Genomic DNA, 18350 nt, shown 5'->3' with positions numbered 1-18350 from the left:
CCATGGCTTTAGTTGTCGAATTACAGCGGCTAACCAGCCGCGCACAACGCTTTGATTGGCAGTGGCGACTGTCCATCAAACCACACATCCCTGCCCGGCTTCTGCCTTCCTTGGCCCCCGCGCCTTCCCTCGGAGACCAGAACAGTCAAGTTGCCTCCGTTACGGTGGAGCACGTCTACTGGTCGGCCACGGTCTCCCTGGAGCTTTCTATTGGGTAAGAAGGATGTCAATTAGTAGATGGGCGGAAACGATAGCAAACCAACACAAGAGTATTGGGAGAGATTCGCCGTGGGCGGGACGGCCCGAAGAGCCTGCCTCTTCTGATTGGGCTAGACGGGAGGCGGTGCCACCCGGAGTACTCCGGATTGGCTGAGGGTGAGCCGCGCCCCCTTCCAGCCTTCAGTAACCGGAAGGTGGCGGGTGGCCTCGGGGCCGCGCGAGCCGGCGCCGCGGGGAGGACTGCGGCGGGGGCTCCCCGGGCTCGCAGCCCGAGCCGAGGTGGACCCGGGAGCCGCGCGAGTCGTGTCAGCGGTGAGGGCGCGCCCGTGGGCGGCGGGAGAGAGGGGTCGGGCCCCTCGGGGAGAGGAGCGAGGCGGCTCCCCCGGCGGAAGTGTCCTCTGCGCGGCGTCGCACCCGGAAGTGTCATGCTGCCCGGCGCGGGGCGGTGCTGCGAGCCGGTCCTGCGGACCGGGCAGTGGCGACGCGGCGTGCCAACAGGTGTTTATGCAGCTCTTCTACCCCCCGAAGCGGCCGGCGGGTGCAGGACCCCCTGGGTCCCGTGCCGGGAGCGCCTGGCCCTGTGGCAGCCCTCCCCGGGGAGGGCAGGGGTGGGAAAGGAGCGCTGCAAGAGTGTCCCCGGGGGGCCCGGCCCCGCGAGGGCGGCCAACAGGTGTCTCCCGCTGCCCGTGAACGACCCCCGCTTGCTCTCCCCGGCAGGGATGTGCAGATGGAGGCGGGAGGAGGCGCCGCTGCCCCGGTGCCCGGGGACGCGGAGGACGTGGAGGACGCGCGGTGCCCCGACCCGGACGACCCGCCGGATCCGGGAGACGGGGGCCTGGAGCAGACAGGTGTGGCTTCCTTGGGGCGCCTTTGTTTGTTTGTGGGGGGGCATGGAGTGTGAGGATTTAACGCATGCCCGCGGGTGTTGTAAGTCACGGCCACCACCACCCTCTTCCCCTTGGTCGGTGGCATTTTTGGAACAGACGAGAAAGCAAGATCTCTTGGCGGATGAGCACTTGGTGTGAGTGTCGGGATCCATAGGAACAGAGAGGGGCACTGGAGATGAGTCCATGATAGGTGCAAAAGTGTGACAAGTGGATGGGGTCGCTGGAAGAACAAGCCATCAGTGCCCGGCGGCTCCTGGGTTACTTCAGCGCTTGCCACGGGCCGGGTGGGGAGCGGGTTCTGAGAGTACTTTGTTCTATGATGAATTTAAGGCGTTCACTGTGGGTGGATGTTCCTGGTGGACGTTAGCAGGGAAGCAGTAGACAACCATGAGGTTATTTCTGTGGGATGGTTTGGAGAGCCAGAGGAGCAAGATAGGAGCCTGGGCGCTTCAGAGGGATGTGCAGTCGATGGAGAAGCAGTGGAGCCACTGGGTGGGGTCAGTGGGCATTGACCCCCTTAGGGCCGGGGAATGATAAAGGGGCCATTGGGCAGGATCAGTGGACCTTACTGAGAATAAATAGTGCAGAGAACCTAGGGACTGTTGGCAGCTAATGACAGTTATTGATAAGGGGGTCATTGATAGGTGGGGTGTGGGGGTGGTGTTAATGAGAGAATGGGGAAATCAGTGGTCATTGGGACTACTGGGAAAATTGAGGAGACTTGCCGAATGGTAATAATGACTGTCACTGGGGTTTCAGTGGACATGCTGACTGGATGGAAAGGGAAGATTCAGGGGAGCCAGTAGGGTGACACTGAGGGCAGGCCCGTCTGCTCGCTCTCTGGAGTGTGGTGGCACTGTTGATTCCTTGTGGCTGTGACGCTGGGGTTTCAGCTCTGGCGTTTGAGAAGCCAGTGGAAGTCAACAGCAGTGTTGGACGTTAGTGGAAGCCAATAGAGGTCACTGGCAGAGTGGAATATAGGTCAGGGCAGTCATGTGACATGCATTGGCGTGTTATTGAAGAGTATGGTGAGTAAATAAGGTGGTCGTAGGCTCCCAGTATTAGCGGAGATTCATGGCCTTTGTGGGGAGAATTAGTGCTCAAGAATCTAAGTGAGTGGCCAGGAGAATCAGTGGGGTCACTAAGAGTGAGCGAACATCAATGAGAAAAAAAAAAACGGAGTTAGGGTAGTGGAGAGGGGCAGAGACCCGGGTATGGTGGCAGCCATCCTGATGAGTGAGTAGATATCAGAAGAATTCACCTGAGGTCGTTATTCATGGGGGAATCACTAGAGATGAAAATATCAACAAGTCGGGGGCTGGAGTGATAGCACAGCGGGTAGGGCGTTTGCTTTGCATGCGGCCGACCCGGGTTTGATTCCCAGCATCCCATATGGTCCCCCTGAGCACGGCCAGGAGTAACTCCTGAGTGCATGAGCCTGGAGTAACCCCTGTGCATCGCTGGGTGTGACCCAAAAAGAAAAAAAAAAAAGAAAATATCGACAAGAATCAGGGGCAGGGGCTGGAGTGATAGCACAGCGGGTAGGGCGTTTGCCTTGCACGCGGCCGACCCGGGTTCGATTCCCAGCATCCCATATGGTCCCCTGAGCACCGCCAGGGGTAATTCCTGAGTGCAGAGCCAGGAGTGACCCTTGTGCATCGCCAGGTGTGACCCAAAAAGCAAAAAAAAAAAAAAAAAAAAAAGAATCAGGGGCAGTGAGGTGTTTTGAAGATTGGGACTGGCAGGTATTGAGGGGAAGTTGGTTTATAGGGACATGAAGAGATTGGCTCATTGGGGCTGTAAGGTGGGGGCTAGGAATCACTAAGAGCCTGGGGAGTGGGGGGTTCATTGGACACTGGGATTCCTGGGACTCCACGGACAGATGACCATCAGGGCCCCCTTTCAGCATCTGAGACCGAGGACCAGCCAGCCCACCCGTCACCATCGGAGTCCGAGGCTCCTCCTCACCCCTGTGACCTCTGGGACCCCGCGGCCCCCGAGACCAGCACCCTGGATGGCTCGGACAGTGGCTCGGGCAGTCGGGACGAGGACTTCAGTGGCGGCGACCCCAGTGACGAGGCCTGGCGCAACAAGCGGAAGCACGTGTTCGTGCTGAGCGAGGCCGGCAAGCCCATCTACTCCAGGTACGGGAGCGTGGAGGCGCTGTCGACCACCATGGGCGTGATGACGGCGCTGGTGTCCTTCGTGCAGAGCGCAGGAGACGCCATCCGGGCCATCTATGCCGGTGAGCAGCGGGCGGGGAGCTGGGCTCCTGGAGGTCGGGGTCTGGGCTCTGCGGCCGCAGGAGAGGGGACGCTGGCCGCGGGCAGACTCGGCCCACCGAGCCGAGGGGACTCGCTAGTTCTCTGCTGCCGGAGACTATGGCTGTGTCGGGTCTCTTTCTGGCAGGGTGTCTGTCCCACGCCATCTGCCCCTCCTGCGGGCCTCTTGTCGCACCTGGTTCTTGGGCCTTCAGTCCTGTCCCTGCAAAGGCCCAACTCCCCCACCTTGCCCAGAGTGGGCGTTGGGGCGCGTGTGCTGGGTGGAGAGGGCCCGCCCTGCTTCTGACCACCTCTGCCTCCTGCCCTCTCCCTTCCCTCCCCAGAGGACCACAAGCTGGTGTTCCTGCAGCAGGGCCCCCTGCTGCTGGTGGCCGTGTCCAGGACGCCGCAGTCAGCGGCCCAGCTGCGGGGGGAGCTGCTGGCCGTGCACGCGCAGATCGTGAGCACGCTCACCCGCGCCAGCGTGGCCCGCATTTTCGCGCACAAGCAGAACTACGACCTCCGGCGCCTGCTGACCGGCTCGGAGCGCACGCTGGACCGGCTTCTGGACAGCGTGGAGCACGACCCCGGGGCCCTGCTGCTGGGCGCCGTGCGCTGCGTGCCCCTGGCCCGCACCGTGCGCGACGCGCTGGGCACCCTGCTCCGGCGGTGCACGGCCCCGGGGCTGGCCCTGTCGCTGCTGGCGGTGGGCGGCCGCCTGGTGACCGCAGCCCAGGAGCGGAACGTGCTGGCCGAGTGCCGGCTGGACCCCGCCGACCTGCAGCTGCTGCTGGACTGGGTGGGCGCGCCGGCCTTCGCGGCGGGTGAGGCCTGGGCGCCCGTGTGCCTGCCCCGCTTCAACCCCGACGGCTTCTTCTATGCCTACGTGGCCCGCCTGGACGCCATGCCCGTCTGCCTGCTGCTACTGGGCACGGACCCCGAGGCCTTCCACGAGATGGCCACCTGCCGGCGCCTGGTGGAGGACGGCATGCACGCCCTCGGGGCCATGCGCGCCCTCGCTGAGGCGGCCAGCGCCAACGCCCCCGCAGCCCACGTCCCCGCCTACAGCGTGCAGGCGGTGGGGGCTCCCGGCCTCCGGCACTTCCTCTACAAACCACTGGACATCCCAGACCACCACCGCCAGCTGCCCCAGTTCACCAGGTACGCATGAAAGCGCTTCCGTCACCAGTTCCTCCACCAGTGGAGAAATCCCCTATTCGAATAAAGGAAGCCCCAGCACTCATGAGAGGGGGTAACCGCCCCCCCGCCCCCTCCGAAAGACTCTTCACATCTGCTGGAGAAAGCCCAGCTCCTGCGTGAAAGCCCTAGATGTGGGGAGCTGGCCAGCCGGAACGGCCAGGCCTGACCTTGTGTCCCACCTGGCCCCATCTTTGCAGCCCCGAGCTCGAGGCCCCGTACAGCGGCGAGGAGGAGAGGCAGCGGCTGTCCGACCTGTACCACCGCCTGCACGCCCGCCTCCACAGCACCTCCCGGCCCCTGCGCCTCATTTACCACGTGGCCGAGAAGGAGACGCTGCTGGCCTGGGTGAGTGGCCGGCGACGGCCGGCGAGGGGACCCGCTCAGGCTCTTTCCCTGCCACTGGCTCTCCCATCCTAGCGGCCCCCGCTATGCAATGCTTTTCTGAAGCCTGTCAGCATCACTGCCGGTGTCTGCGACCTGGCGCTGGTTGCTGTCACTCCGTGAGCGGCTGGTCCCCGCCTTGCCTCTCAGGTGCCCCGGGAACCAGCCTCATTGTAGATCCTGGTCCCCCAGCAAATTTTGGTCCCTTGAGTCCCCACAGGGTTGGTCCCAGAGTGTGCCTGCTGCCTGGGGACCCTTATCCCAGGGGTGTCTTCCGATCTTTCAGACTCACCTATAACTGTGACTCGGGTGACTTTGTAGGACTTCCTAGTGACTCCTTTCCTCGGGCTCTGCATTCAGGGCGTATTGGCTAAATCATTCCTTGCAAACTACTACCTCCGGGGCATCTGGGCATCACAAGCGTCTTTTTTTAACTTTTTGTTTATACCCGGTTTTGCTCAGGGTCTACCCTGGCTCTGCACCTGGGGACTCACTCCTGGCAGTGCTCGGTGGACCATCTTTAGTGCCAGGGATCCTGGGTCAGCTGCGTGTGAAGCATACACCCTGCCCTCTGTACTATCTTTCTGGCCCCAGGTTTTGTTTTGGGCTTTGATTTTCAAGCAGTATTTGCTTACAAGGAAGTTCTAGAACAAGGGGCTGGAGCGATAGCACAGCGGGTAGGGTGTTTGCCTTGCACACGGCTGACCCGGGTTCGAATCCCAGCATCCCATATGGTCCCCTGAGCACTGCCAGGGGTAATTCCTGAGTGCAGAGCCAGGAGTGACCCCTGTGCATCGCCGGGTGTGACCCAAAAAGCAAAATAAAGAAGTTCTAGAACAAGTCATCACTATTAAGTCCTGCGCCTGGTTTCTCCAGGTGCAACCACCAGCACAGGAATTCATCATCATGATCCACAGACTTCAGCTCGTACCACTCATCTGCCAGTGCTCTTTCACTAGTCCAGAATTCACCTGAGGACCACATGCTGGGGTGATTTATTGTAGCATTTATTCTGGAACAGACCTCTGTCCTTGTTTTCTTTTGTACCCTTGTCACTTTTCGTGAGTACCCAATTAGCTTTATAGCATGATCCTCAGCATGAATTTTTACAAATACTTGATTGTTACAAAAGTCAGGTCATGCTGGGGCTGGAGCGATAGCACAGCGGGTAGGGCGTTTGCCTTGCACACGGCCGACCCGGGTTCGATTCCCAGCATCCCATATGGTCCCCTGAGCACCGCCAGGGTTATTTCCTGAGTACAGAGCCAGGAGTGACCCCTGTGCATCGCCGGGTGTGACCCAAAAAGAAGAAACAAAAGTCAGGTCATCCGTGCCAGATTTCACCTCCGTGAGGTTAATCCTTCCCAACTTGTGACTTCTTTGTGATTGTCTCTGCCGTTTGCCATTGGAGCAATCATCCACTGAGTTAAATATCAATGATTCTAGCTATGACAGATACTGTTTTGCTCTTGACTTAATGGTGACTTTTCAAATTTCATCATTCCTTCTATTTTTTTAAATTGTTTGAGTACTTCTACCTGAGAAAAAAACTTTTATTGTTTATTGAACTTTTTTTTTTTTTTTGGTTTTTGGGTCACACCCATTGATGCACAGGGGTTACTCCTGGCTCTGCACTCCTGGCGGTGCTCAGGGGACCATATGGGATGCTGGGATTTGAACCCGGGTTGGCCACGTGCAAGGCAAATGCCCTACCTGCTGTGCTATCACTCCAGCCCCGTTTATTGAATTTTTCATTTTACTTCTGTATGGTCTCCTGGATTTCTCTTTAGTGGGCTAAAATACTTTTCCATCATTTCTTTCAGTGCTCTAACAGACTTTGATGTAACCAGAGAGACCCCCGTGTCTTCCTAAGACCCCCATCACTGCTTGAGCACTTCCTTTATGCTATGAGCTTTGCCAAGCTCATCTTTTGTTCTTTCTGCTCCTCCTGAAATCAGCCATTCTTCCAGGGAACCCCTGTACCCTTTTACTAGGCCAGAATTCAGTGGACATGATCCAGCATTGACATGGTCATGGAGAGTGACCTGGTTCCCCCAGGCCTTTAAATCCAGGGGCAGGGGGTCAGTCCTGTGGCTGTGCGCCTGAGTGGGGAGGGGGTCTTGGGGCCTGCGGGTTTCTGGAGGCAGAGGGAGCGCTCTCTGCAGATGCTGACACGGGATAGCGCTGGTGATGCCAAGCAGCCCGAGAGGCAGCGGGAGAGCTGGTCGGGTGGGGCCTCGGGTTGCTATAGGGGTTACATGGACTTTCATTGTGTGTCCAGACTACAGGGAGGAAAACAGGTATGTGGGGCTTATGGCAGGCCTCGTACAGTGGCAACTGCTGACTCAGTGTGCAACCTTGTCCCCCGAGTCCTGCATGAGCACACAGGGCCAGAGACCCCCCCCCCAATAGCCAACACCCGTGAGTCAAAGCTGCTAGGTAGCTCTGGCCCCGTGCCGCAGCTGGGACGCCTAGTACCGGCTCACCTGCGTTAGTCCCGCGCCCAGGCTGCCGCCAGGTGTGTTCGGAGACTCACTAGGAGACAGGGGTGGGCAAGATCAGCCAGCTGTGACACTTCTGACTCTCTTTCCTCTCCGACCTTCAGGTGACCTCCAAGTTTGAGCTGTATACCTGCCTCAGCCCACTGGTGACCAAGGCAGGGGCCATTTTAGTAGTGACCAAACTTCTGCGCTGGGTGAAGAAAGAGGAGGACCGGCTCTTCATTCGTTACCCACCCAAGTACTCCACACCCCCGGCCGCCCCAGCTGCCCCCGCGGACCAGGCTGCCCACAATGGCTTATTCACGGGACTCTAAGAGGTGCAGCTCCTGGACGGGGCAGAGCTGGGAGCCTCCCGTTTGGGCTGTTACCTTCGGGCCCCGCCTGGGGAGTGTCGCTGGGAGGGGTGCTGGTGGTTCTCAGGCTGGAGGGAGAGCTGAGGTGGTGACAGCCAAGTCTGCGCAGATGAACAGGCCTCCCCGGGCCTCCCAAAGACCTCAGCCTCTGGGGAGAGCCTGGGCCAGGCCTCCTGCCTCAGCTGCATTCGGATGATGTCCCAGCCTCCTCCAACAGGGTTTGCCTCTCCAGTCCCGCGCACCTCAGCACTTTGTCCTGCGTCAGGAGTCGGCCCCCTCGACCTTGATGGAATCTCGGCACGAAGTGTTCAGGGCAGGCCGAGGTGGCACTGTATGACCCACTGGGATTCTGGATGTGAAGGTGCAGGAATAACCTGTGCCCAGAACCAACTAAGGATATAGTGTAACCAAGAGGCCGAGAGCCAGATCTCAAGGACACTTCCTGTACCACTCATGTCCTCGACCCAGTCAGGGATGACGGCCATCCAGTGTCGGTTGCTGCTAATGTCAGGGCAGAGGTGGCCCCCAGCAATGCACCTGGCTTCCCCGTGGCCCAGATGCCACGTTTTGGACGTCGTAGAGCGCACACCACGTTTTGAACGTCGTAGAGCGCACGCTTAGCTTCTCAAGCTCTACTCCTCCACATGGCGCTACTCAACCTCACCTTAGCTGTTACAGAGGACGCGGGGCAGCTGGGGGCCACACCCGGAGATGCTCAGGGTTACTCCTGTCTGTGCTCAGGGGACCATCTAGGGTGTTGGGGCTCGAACCCGAGTGGGCCTTGTGCAAGGCAAGCCCCCTACCCGCTGTCCAAGCCCCCTGCCCCTGTTCCAGAGCGTTTGTGTGCTGAATAGGGCCGGAACTCCGGGCCACCACTGCACAGCCCATCTGTCCCGAAAGCTGCAGAGTCTGCACAAGACGAGCAACCCGGAGAGGAAGGGCCCACCTCAGGGGTGTGTGTGTGCACACGTGAGCACACACACAAAATACTTGCTGCCCCTCCCCCCCACCCCCAACTGACCAAGACCCTAAATTGTGTCCTTGTTTTTTCAAAGCTGCAGTTACAGGTCTTGTGGCAGCCCCATGAGCACTAATTGTCCCCCAGGGGCAGGGAAGCTGTGCCCGTGCCCAGAACTGAGACCTCACCCCTTCTCCCCCCCACCCCCACAACACGGCTGTGGACTGTTACGCCCAGCACCCCGCACGCATGCGCACTGCCGAGGGTTCGGGTCGCGTCCCCGCCGGCCCGTGCCCACGGCGCATGTGCGGACGCCCTGCACTGCACACAGCCCGGAAGATGGAGCCTGTGGGAGTGGAGCCCCCGGAAGTGGTGCAGGAGGCTGAAGGTAGTGAAGCTGCGGTAATGAAATCACTTTAAAACCACTTTTAAAAAAAAATCCAATTGGAAGCCTCCCCAAAAAATATACTGCTGGACCGAGTGGAGCTAGCGTGTATTCTTCTGGGTTAACGTTTGTGGGTCAACTCCGGTCTGTTGCTAGGTCCTTCGGGCAAACTCAGACCAGGTACTTGAGCATGCCTTCCTCCAAATGTTAAAGGGGGGCGGGGGGTGGCTGTGCCCAGAGAAATCTGCAGCCACTCTGGAGCAGACTCACCCCACTTGTTCAGTTTCCCCGATTCACGCCCACCCACACCACCCTGCGTGGACTCCGAGCTCCCTGGAGACTGGCCACGTCGCAGACAGCGGCTTTTCTCCAGGGAGTGACGTTGATAAGATACCCCAAACCTCAGTGGGAGGGGTCGACTTGCTCTGGGAACAACTGGAAAGTGCAGTCTCCCCAAAAATGAAAATCTGCCAAGCCAGTGATCTCCCATGCCACTGGCTTTCTTGCTTTCTTGGGTTTTTTTTTTTTTGGTTTTTTTTTCTTTATTTTCAGTAACTATAGGAGTTCTCCTAATGTAACCAAAGTATACAAATTAGCTTGAAAAAGACCCATCTAGCTCTTGGTTCATTTAGTTACCAGCTTTGCCGTTTCATTTATTTCTAACCTTTCCTGTACATTCTTGAAGCCCCTAAGTCAATAAAGTATATTGATTACGTCTTTCAGGATCTAGCTATGCAGACATGAGCAATTTTTCTTATATGTTCGTTGGCCGTGATAGGAAGAAAATTCCATGAGGTTCCCCAGCACCTAAAAACGGTGCCAGCTGTGCATATAGCATATATGCCGGGCTTATAAATTTTTTTGTTAGTGAATAATGAAATAACTCAGAGCAGAGCCACATGTTAAGTGCCAACTTTTAACCAAGCACAGACAGATGCAAATAGATCTCATTTGTTACACATTATTTTTATAACTTCCACTGCTTTAAGGAAAAAAAAAAATAAAACACTTTCAGATCCCCCAAACTGAATGGAGAATTCGGTTTGCAATGGAGAAAAAGAAAAAAATTATAACAATTTCTAACCCAATAAAATTGGCTTTATAGAAGAAAGAATGATACCTAGTATTGATCACTGCAGAGGAAAATTACTAGAGGTGGTTTGCAGGATATTTTTAAGATACATGTTCTTTTGCATCTTCTATCAACATGCCAGGTAACTGTAGAATACACGGGCATGTAGACCAAAAAGATCAGCTGTAGTAAGTGGGTATTGGAGGCAAAACCCAAGACATAAGAAAATAACTGTATTAAGGTATATCCAGATATCATGTGGAATGCCAGAATGTGGTAGTCTTATTTTTTAAAGGGCAAAAAAATAAAAGTAAAAGATACTATAAACTTGTAAGCCAGAGGAAATTTTGAATAATATATGAACATTGGGTCAATATTAACCTCCCAGTTTGGGGCTAAACTGTGATCTGTTAGTGTTCCCTGGAATATAGGGAATAAGAACTGGAATAGTAAGGATGATGAACCAGGATGCCTGCAGTTACTGGGCAGAAATGCTCACAAATGGGAAGTCTGATAACAGGGCAAATAGCACGGTGGTTTATGTCTACAGCTTTTATGTATATCTGATGTTATTTCCCAATAAAATAATTTTTAAAGGCACCTCATGTCCCATATACTCTATTGCTTTATAACAAAAAAATGATCAAAATATTGGTAGGATTTAAAAGATTGATCTCCCATCTCACCGTATGACTGACACTGGGAATGTAGTGGAGAGGAAAAAAATACAGAAGGAGTTTTCTGAGAATGTGCAAAAGACATGGGAACAATTGGGAAATTGCATGTTATTGTGTGGTGGTTGTCTGTCATCTATCTGTTAGAGTATTAGGGTCATTTTAAGAAACGGGCCTTAAGTAGTTGAAACTCTTAATGAAGTATCTGGAGGTGAAATGTTAAGAATGCAGCCTTGAGCTTACTAGAAAATACTTCAACCTGGGAAAAAAGAGCAGAAGCAAATGAATATTAAAGATTGTCAGACATGGTGATGTGTCTGTTAGAGTTCTTTGTAGAGTCTTACTTACAAGGGCATTTGAAATTTTTCATAATGAAATATTAAAAAGGCAACAAGTAATCACAGACACCACTTCTGTATCCTCAAAGTTGGTATTTAGATGTGGAAACCTGATAGAATGAATACCTCAGCGGAGCGGGAGGCAGCAATCCTTCCTAGGCGGTGTGTATACTGACTCTCCCAGGACACTCGTAAACTGTGGTTGCCTTTTTCTGCTTTGCATTTTGTTTTTGAGCTCCGTGCATCAGTGCTCCAGAGCTACTCTTGGTTCGATGCTCAGGGGACCGATGATGTGACTGATGAGCCCTGATGTTTCACATGCCAGACATTTCTTTGGCCCCAGTAGTCTTTAATTTATATATTTTTGATGTTAGCAACCATGAATCATCCTTTCCTACTCCAACAATGCTTTGGGAGCTGTGAATTGTGACCAATAATAATTTTAAAGATATGCATGAGAAACTGTTGAGCCACTGTCCACAGGTTGGAATTCCAAGCTCATTCTGAACAGCAGCAGTTCTGCTCATCACCCACCAGCTCCAGTAAGAGGAGTTCTGGGAGTTTCCTTTGTCTTCTCAGGAAAAGGTTAACCGCCAAGTCCTGCTTCATCCAACACAAGAGCCAACAGGGAAGGGTCCTACAAGGGCCTTTCTCTGGCTGGAGATCCACCCCTGATCCTATTACTGACCCTGGTCCGTTCTGTTGGCAGAACCCCACTGGGGCTTGCTCCCTCCCATCCCTGACCGGCTGGGCCCTTCCTCAGAGCCCGCTGACTCCCCCTGGAGCCTGTGTTTCTGATTTGCATCTCCACAGGGCAGAACAAGTCTTTGAAGAAGACAGAAAACTTGCTGGAAATAGTGAAAAAGCTTCAGAAAGGTTACGTGTCTCCTCCTTGTGTGTAAGGCGCAGCCTGGGGTTTCGAGTACAACCAAGATGGCCCGTTCCCAGCCTCCTCTGCTCACAACCATGGACAATGATCCTGTCGTGCTGGGGGTCCCAAGTGGCATTCAGGTGTTTCCCTCCCGGCCATTCTCAGCCAGCCGGGCCGCCAGAAGTCAATGTAGTGCTTGGGCCCTGTGGTCTGGAGACACATCAGGCAGTGCTCAGTCGCCTCCTGGCCTGCATTTGCCAATTCTTGGGAGAGCAGGTGGCCAGGTAGTGCCAGGAGTTGAACTGGGGTGGGCCGCATTCAAGGAATGCACCCCCGTACTATCCCTCTGAGAACTCCGCCCCATAGAAGTTAAGTCTTTGAGCAAAAAAAGGAAAAATAAATAAAAACCAGCTTCAGAATTATAGAATTATAATTCTAGAATTATAGCAGTATAAGAGGATGGAAACTCTCTACACACACACGCACGCGAGCCACCCCTTTCCTTGACACGAGTAGGAGCAGCTATTTCTCAATTGTTAGATATTTTTTCTAGATATTGGTGAAGAATATTTTATTTTCATGTGTACGGACATATGTGGCCTTGGAAAGGCTCCCCACCTTTCTTTTCTTTATAGGGTGGGGGGCTGGGGCAGAGTGCTGCCCGGCTCTAAGGTGAGGCCCTGCCCCCTCAGCTCACCTTCAATGGAAAATACTAAAATTTATTGGTCTGCTCCAAATAAAGGGGAACCTCCCCATTCTGCTGCATGACTGCATGCAGTGGTGCCCGAGGGCTGCTCCTAGGTTGCTGACCCAAGGACGCGAGTGGGAATAACCCTTCACCTCCAGTTCAGTGAAGGCCCCCAGCGATGGGGCTGTCACGGTCAGCACCCTGGAGAGCGCCCGCAGTTAATACCCCCAGAAAAACCAGGGCTGGAACTTATATTATTATATACTCCAGAGCTTAGAGTATTATTATTATTACATGCTCCAGAGTACCGGGGGGGTGACCCAGTAAGGATTGCCCCAATTCTGTGCTTCCCACCATGAGATCAGAGACGAGGACAGATGTGAGTGACAATTCATCCTTCCAGACTTTGACTTGGGTGGGGCAGGCAGCAGTCACCTCTGAACCCCACCCAGAAGCCTCCACCGGGTCCCAGGACACCCAGAGTGACTGGACACCTCCTTGTCCTGCCACTTTGCCTCCCGCCACTCTCCGCTGTCCACTAGACTCACACCTGCCACATCCCCCCTCCCACCATGGCCCCCTCCCACTGCAAGGCCTTTGGCTTGATTTCCCCGCCCCCTGCCCCCACCTGCACCAGCAATTCCCCACCCCCTCCAGAGGCACCTTCTTCCCTTCCTTTCCCTGCCCTTTGTTTTCCTTCTCAGCGGTCCCTGTCTCCCAGGTGGTATCCTGTGTTCTTTGCACCATGCCCATCTCTCCCACCCAGAATGCAGGCTGGCAGGGCACTCCAGAGCCAGGAACACAGCCAGCACTCAGAAAACACATGTTGGGTGGCAGCAGTGAGGGAGACGCTAACACCTGTCCGTCTTGCCTCCATCTGCCTCTGACACCATGCCTGACTCTCTCTCTCTCCCCTCTCTCTCCTCTCTCTCTTCTCTCTCTCCTCTCTCTCCTCTCTCTCCTCTCCATCTCTCCTCTCTCTCCTCTCTCTTCTCTCTCCTCTCTCTCCCCTCTCTCCTCTCCCCTCTCTCCTCTCTCCTCTCTCCTCTCTCTCCCCTCTCTCTCCCCTCTCTCTCTCCTCTCTCTCCCCTCTCTCTCCCCTCTCTCTCTCCTCTCTCTCCCTTCTCTCTCCTCTCTCTCCTCTCTCTCCTCTCTCCTCTCTATTTCTCTCTCTATTTCTCTCTCTCTATTTCTCTCTCTCTCTCTCTCTCTCTCTCTCTCTCTCTCTCTCTCTCTCTCTCTCTCTCCCTCTCCTCACCTTCCTTTCCTCCTGCAGAGGGAAGCCTGGAGCCCCAGATTAAAGACCTGATTATGTGCATTAATGATATTCAGCAAGGTAAAGGCTGGGGTGACAGAGATTCTTGTCTCTGTCAACTCCAGCCCCCAAGCAGATGGCTGGGAGCTGTACGGAGAGGGTCACAGTCTGGGCGGGGGCGAGCCAGGAGAGACCTCACTCACCATGTCGTTTTCCTTCCTCTATTTGCCCCAGCAAAGAAGTCTGGTGAGGGACAGCAAGAAGCTCAAGCTCTTGGGGAGGCCCTGCGCATGCAGCTGGACTCCTGTAAGCGGGGACAGAGGCAGAGTCCTTCACCCTATGGGCACTGCCCTGTTCCTGAATGTTCCTTCCTCTCTTTACCTGTCCCCTCCACCTGCTACCAGCGCTCTCTTCTAGCATAATCTGCCTCTCGCGTTCTCCAATCACCTTCAGCATCCCAGCAGGCCTACCTCGCTGGTCCCATCGACACACAGACAACTACCTGCCCTCTGCTGTCATACTCCCCTGCTCCGCTTGTTATGTCCCAGCCTTGATTGCCACCAGACTTGGTTTTCTTGTCATAGCTGCCCTCGGCCTGAGCCTAGTGCCTTCTAGGGGGGCGTCACTTTACTTGGCACTAGCAGAGAATGTCGGCACAGATGGGGAAAGTTGGGTGCGAGATGGGGGAAGCCTGGTTAGGCAGCATCTCCCCTCTCCTGGCACTGCACTGTCATATGTGTGACCAGGGACACGGCCCTGGTGTGGAGTAATAGGGTGGACAAGGGGTGGCCCCAGAACCTCAAAGCCTCACTGTCTTTCGCAGTGAATGAAGAGAAGGCGCACCTGGAGGAGGTCCTGAGAAAGAAGAAAGGTCTTTCCCTTGTCTGTCACTCTACTCCATCACCCACCATGGCCCCCCAGCTCCCCAGAACAATCCAGGGAATCCCACTGAATCCTGAGCCTGGGTGCTCCCCGTTGGCTTAGAGTAAACCCTGAAAGCTTCCAGTACCCTCCAAGGCCTTGATGTCACAGGGCCCCTCACTTCCACCTACCCCTGGCTCTCAAGAGCCCTCCCAGCCCCCTACCTTGGTTGTTTTCCTCCCCAGCGACCCTCAGCACCCTCCAGCTACACTGCCAGAGGAGGAGTACGGCTCAGAGGTAAGACCAGCACCCTTTCTCCCCTATCTTTTTCCACTGCCCAAAGAAGGAAGGGGCATGAGCGTTCCCCCGAAATCTCTCCGGCCCGCAGAGAGACAACAGTGGAAAGCGCTCCTAATTGGGTGGGCTCTAAGAACGGTCCCGATCTGAAAATAAAACTGGTGAGGTTAGTAAAAAGGAGCTCAAGACAACGCATGCTGATCAAGAGCGTCTTTATTAACAGCCATGCTGGTTTTATACCTTTCTTAGCAGGGGGTTGATACATGAGTTGTCAATCATCAGGGAAGTGTCTTCTCAGACCAAATAAGGAAAGGTTCGGGGTGTTATTTGGTGGGCTTACAACATTCTCCAAGAGTAGGTTGAGAAATAGTGGGGAGGGGAAGACAAGGGTTTATCTGGCAGGAGCATCTGGCAGGAGGAATGTACAAGGCTTTTAGTGTAAAGGAAGGCATTCTACTTTACGGGCTTTTGGGGGCTCTAGGGGTCTCGTGGTTACCTGCCCTGGGCTACTTTTACTTCTTGAGTTTAGCTATTTCCTTTGTCACAAGGGCACCTGTGCCTCAGGTTATGCAAAGCTGGTAATGGAATTTTCCGGTTTGTCCAGGGTAAAGGTTTCGGGGCCCTCTTTTGTTCAGGGTCCTGAACAGCCTCCAACAGGGGCAAGAGCTCAGGAAAAGAAGGCTTGGCCACACACATTTCTCCTTTCTGTAGAGTAGCTCCTGTCCTGGAGAGACCTCCCTGTGCTCTCTGATATTGCACGGTGGTCTTAAGATTAATTCACTCATTTCCTCATTCACGGTTAGTATCTTTACCAATTAAGTCTCAAGCACTGGTGTTACTGTAAATCTTCTCTACAGATTAGCCAACTCTTCTGCCACCCATTTGTTTATTTTTCTGCTCATTAGTGCCCCCCACCATCCATCCGTACACTCTATTCATCTACCTATCCATGTTTCCATCTATCCAACCCATTCCGCCAACAGCTTCCCATATTCCAGTCATCTGGTCATTCAACCTCTTGCTACTTTTCCAACCTTCCACGCACGAGCTCTTCATTTCTTCACACATCATCCACCCAGACATCTCTTCGTGCTTTCAGTAATCCTTCATTTCCCCACCCAGTCATCATCCCTCCGTTCATCTTTACTCATCTGGTCCTCATCTCTCCAGCCAGACACTCACCCATCCCACGTAACTATCCATCCAACCATCTATCCAGTCATCACTGTTTCCTTCGAACTTAATTTTCTGGTGAGCAGAGGCTTCCTCACTTGGGTCTATCGTGATTTTAGTTGTGTGGAGAGCCCTGATGATGACTGCCAAAATCTTTGTGCGTTTAATTACATGCAGTGTTTGAGTGGAGGTTTATCAGACAGTTCCTCACAATGACAAGGATAGGAAATAGGGTGACTGTGACCCTTCCACCATTTTACACACGAGGAAGCTGAGACCCAGAGAGGGGAAGTAACTTGCCAAGATCCCAGTGTAATAGCAGGTCCAGACGTTTTAACGATCTATGAAACTGAACTCCATCTCCTCTCACAAAGTTTTCTTGGGTTTCATGCTTTAATGGGGGACAGGATGGGCAGCTGATGGGCTTGACAGAGGCTTATACAGTTTCAAATGCAAACAGAAGGAAGGAGAAAAATGAGATTCTAAGAACAGACTAGCCAGTCCCCACTTCTGGTGGAGGGAGTGTGGGGTCCATCAGAGAACACGAAAGAGGGGGGTTTCTTTCCCCTCTCAGGAAGCACGCGTTGTAGGGGCACAGGGAGTAACGTCTGGTCATAACACCCAGGTCACAGAGAGGCGCGGACAGGCCACTGGACCTGTTCAGACACTCTGAACCTCACGGTGCGCTGGGTACATCCCTGATGGCATGAACCATTACCATCATCCGCCTGAGTTCTCATTCCTTGGTGTTGGCCCTAGGATGCCCGGAGAAGAGCTGAAGTGTTTGAAGAGCCAGCATAAGGAGCTCTGGGAATTCCACGTGAGCCACCATCTCGCCTCCAGCCAAAGCCACTCCTCTCGTCGCTTCAGTGTCCCCTGCAATCCACTCTGGTCCAGGGACACCCAAGTGTCCTGGACTCCTCTTTCCTCTCACCCATCGACACAAGACTTTGGCCTTTTTTGCCTTCGATCTGGTCATGTCACAAGCCTCACCCACTGGCACACCCAGCACACCCTTGCCTGGCCCGGGGCAGGGGCCACTGCTGGTCCTTCGCCCTTTCTCACCTGGAGAGTGCTCACCTTGCCATGACACATGCTCACCTCTGCCCTCGCGCGCACCCCCACACCCCAAAGCCTAGCCGGGTCCTCCCTCCACCGGGCTAATATCGCTGGAAGCACCTGGGAGTGCTCCAGGGAAGCAAGCCTGGGCTGACCCCAGGATGGTTGGGGGAAGAGCAAACTGGGTAGGGGAGGGGAGAGGCTTTAGGGGCGCAGCGCCGGGGGTGTACAGGGAAAGCTATTCCGGCGGGGGGACGCCGTGTCTCCACCTGCACCTGGCCACAGCAGAAACGGCACGTTGGAAAGAAGGAATGAATGACCTAATCAGAGAAGGACTTCCCGAGAGGCATGGAAGGGCAAGGGCGCGGCAAGAGGCCCGACTGACAGCCGGACCCACGGAACCGAACCGTCTTCTTCCCCCGCAGGTACTGCGGAGCCGGCTGACCTCGGAGGTCTCTGAGCTGCAGGGCAGCCTGGAGCAGCTGCTCACGGAAGGTGAGACCCTTGGACAAGGCGGGGCGAGAGGCCAGGGGCCAGGGGCGGCGGGCAGGGGGGGGGGAGAGGGGGGTCTGGCCCCGCCCACGACCCTGACCCTTGGCCCTCCCCCGCCCCCCTGTAGAGGGACTGGCTCGAGCTAAGCTGCAGGAGTTGGAGCAGAGGCTGTGCTCGCCGCCCACGGTCGGGGACCCGCTGACCGAGGTCAAAAGCACGCACACCGGAAACGCTGGGTAAGAGGAGGGGAAGGGGAGAAAGAGGCATAGGGCAAGGGGGCGGGAACTCATGCCCTCCCCCCAGACACACCTGCCCAGCTGCCCGCCCTGGAGGACACGTCCCCAGGTGGCCCCCACCCCACCCACCGCGCGTTCTCCTCCTCCTCCTCCTCTGCCCCTGTTCTGCAGACTGAAGACGGGGCTGGA

At 55.2% G+C, this 18350-nt stretch overlaps 1 protein-coding gene across 2 annotated transcripts; it reads left to right on the top strand.

The window, feature by feature from the left end:
* Window positions 1-396: 396 nt before the first annotated feature.
* MON1B (MON1 homolog B, secretory trafficking associated) lies at window positions 397-10817 on the top strand. Of its 2 annotated transcripts, none has more exons than XM_055145875.1 (6): window positions 397-531; window positions 937-1067; window positions 3013-3351; window positions 3712-4528; window positions 4765-4912; window positions 7554-10817. In XM_055145875.1, the coding sequence occupies exons 2-6, from the start codon at window positions 947-949 to the stop codon at window positions 7761-7763; spliced, it is 1635 nt and encodes a 544-aa protein (XP_055001850.1). In that variant the 5' UTR covers window positions 397-531; window positions 937-946; the 3' UTR covers window positions 7764-10817. The 2 variants fall into 2 exon arrangements, with proteins under 2 accessions (XP_055001850.1, XP_004600921.2); XM_004600864.2 differs by lacking the exon at window positions 397-531 and adding an exon at window positions 542-717.
* The last annotated feature ends 7533 nt before the right edge of the window (window positions 10818-18350 follow it).

Source organism: Sorex araneus, chromosome 8 (genome assembly GCF_027595985.1).
Source record: "Sorex araneus isolate mSorAra2 chromosome 8, mSorAra2.pri, whole genome shotgun sequence".
Classification (NCBI taxonomy): domain Eukaryota; kingdom Metazoa; phylum Chordata; class Mammalia; order Eulipotyphla; family Soricidae; genus Sorex; species Sorex araneus.
The sequence above is the reverse complement of the archived record's forward strand: the minus strand, read 5'-3'. Positions and strand labels throughout refer to the sequence as shown.

Excerpts from the sequence above, each read along its gene's own strand:
- MON1B (XM_055145875.1), top strand. The coding sequence starts at position 947 with ATGGAGGCGGGAGGAGGCGCCGCTGCCCCGGTGCCCGGGGACGCGGAG. Across the intron at positions 1,068-3,012 it reads CGGGGGCCTGGAGCAGACAG|CATCTGAGACCGAGGACCAG; the intron begins GTGTGGCTTCCT and ends GCCCCCTTTCAG. Across the intron at positions 3,352-3,711 it reads CATCCGGGCCATCTATGCCG|AGGACCACAAGCTGGTGTTC; the intron begins GTGAGCAGCGGG and ends TTCCCTCCCCAG.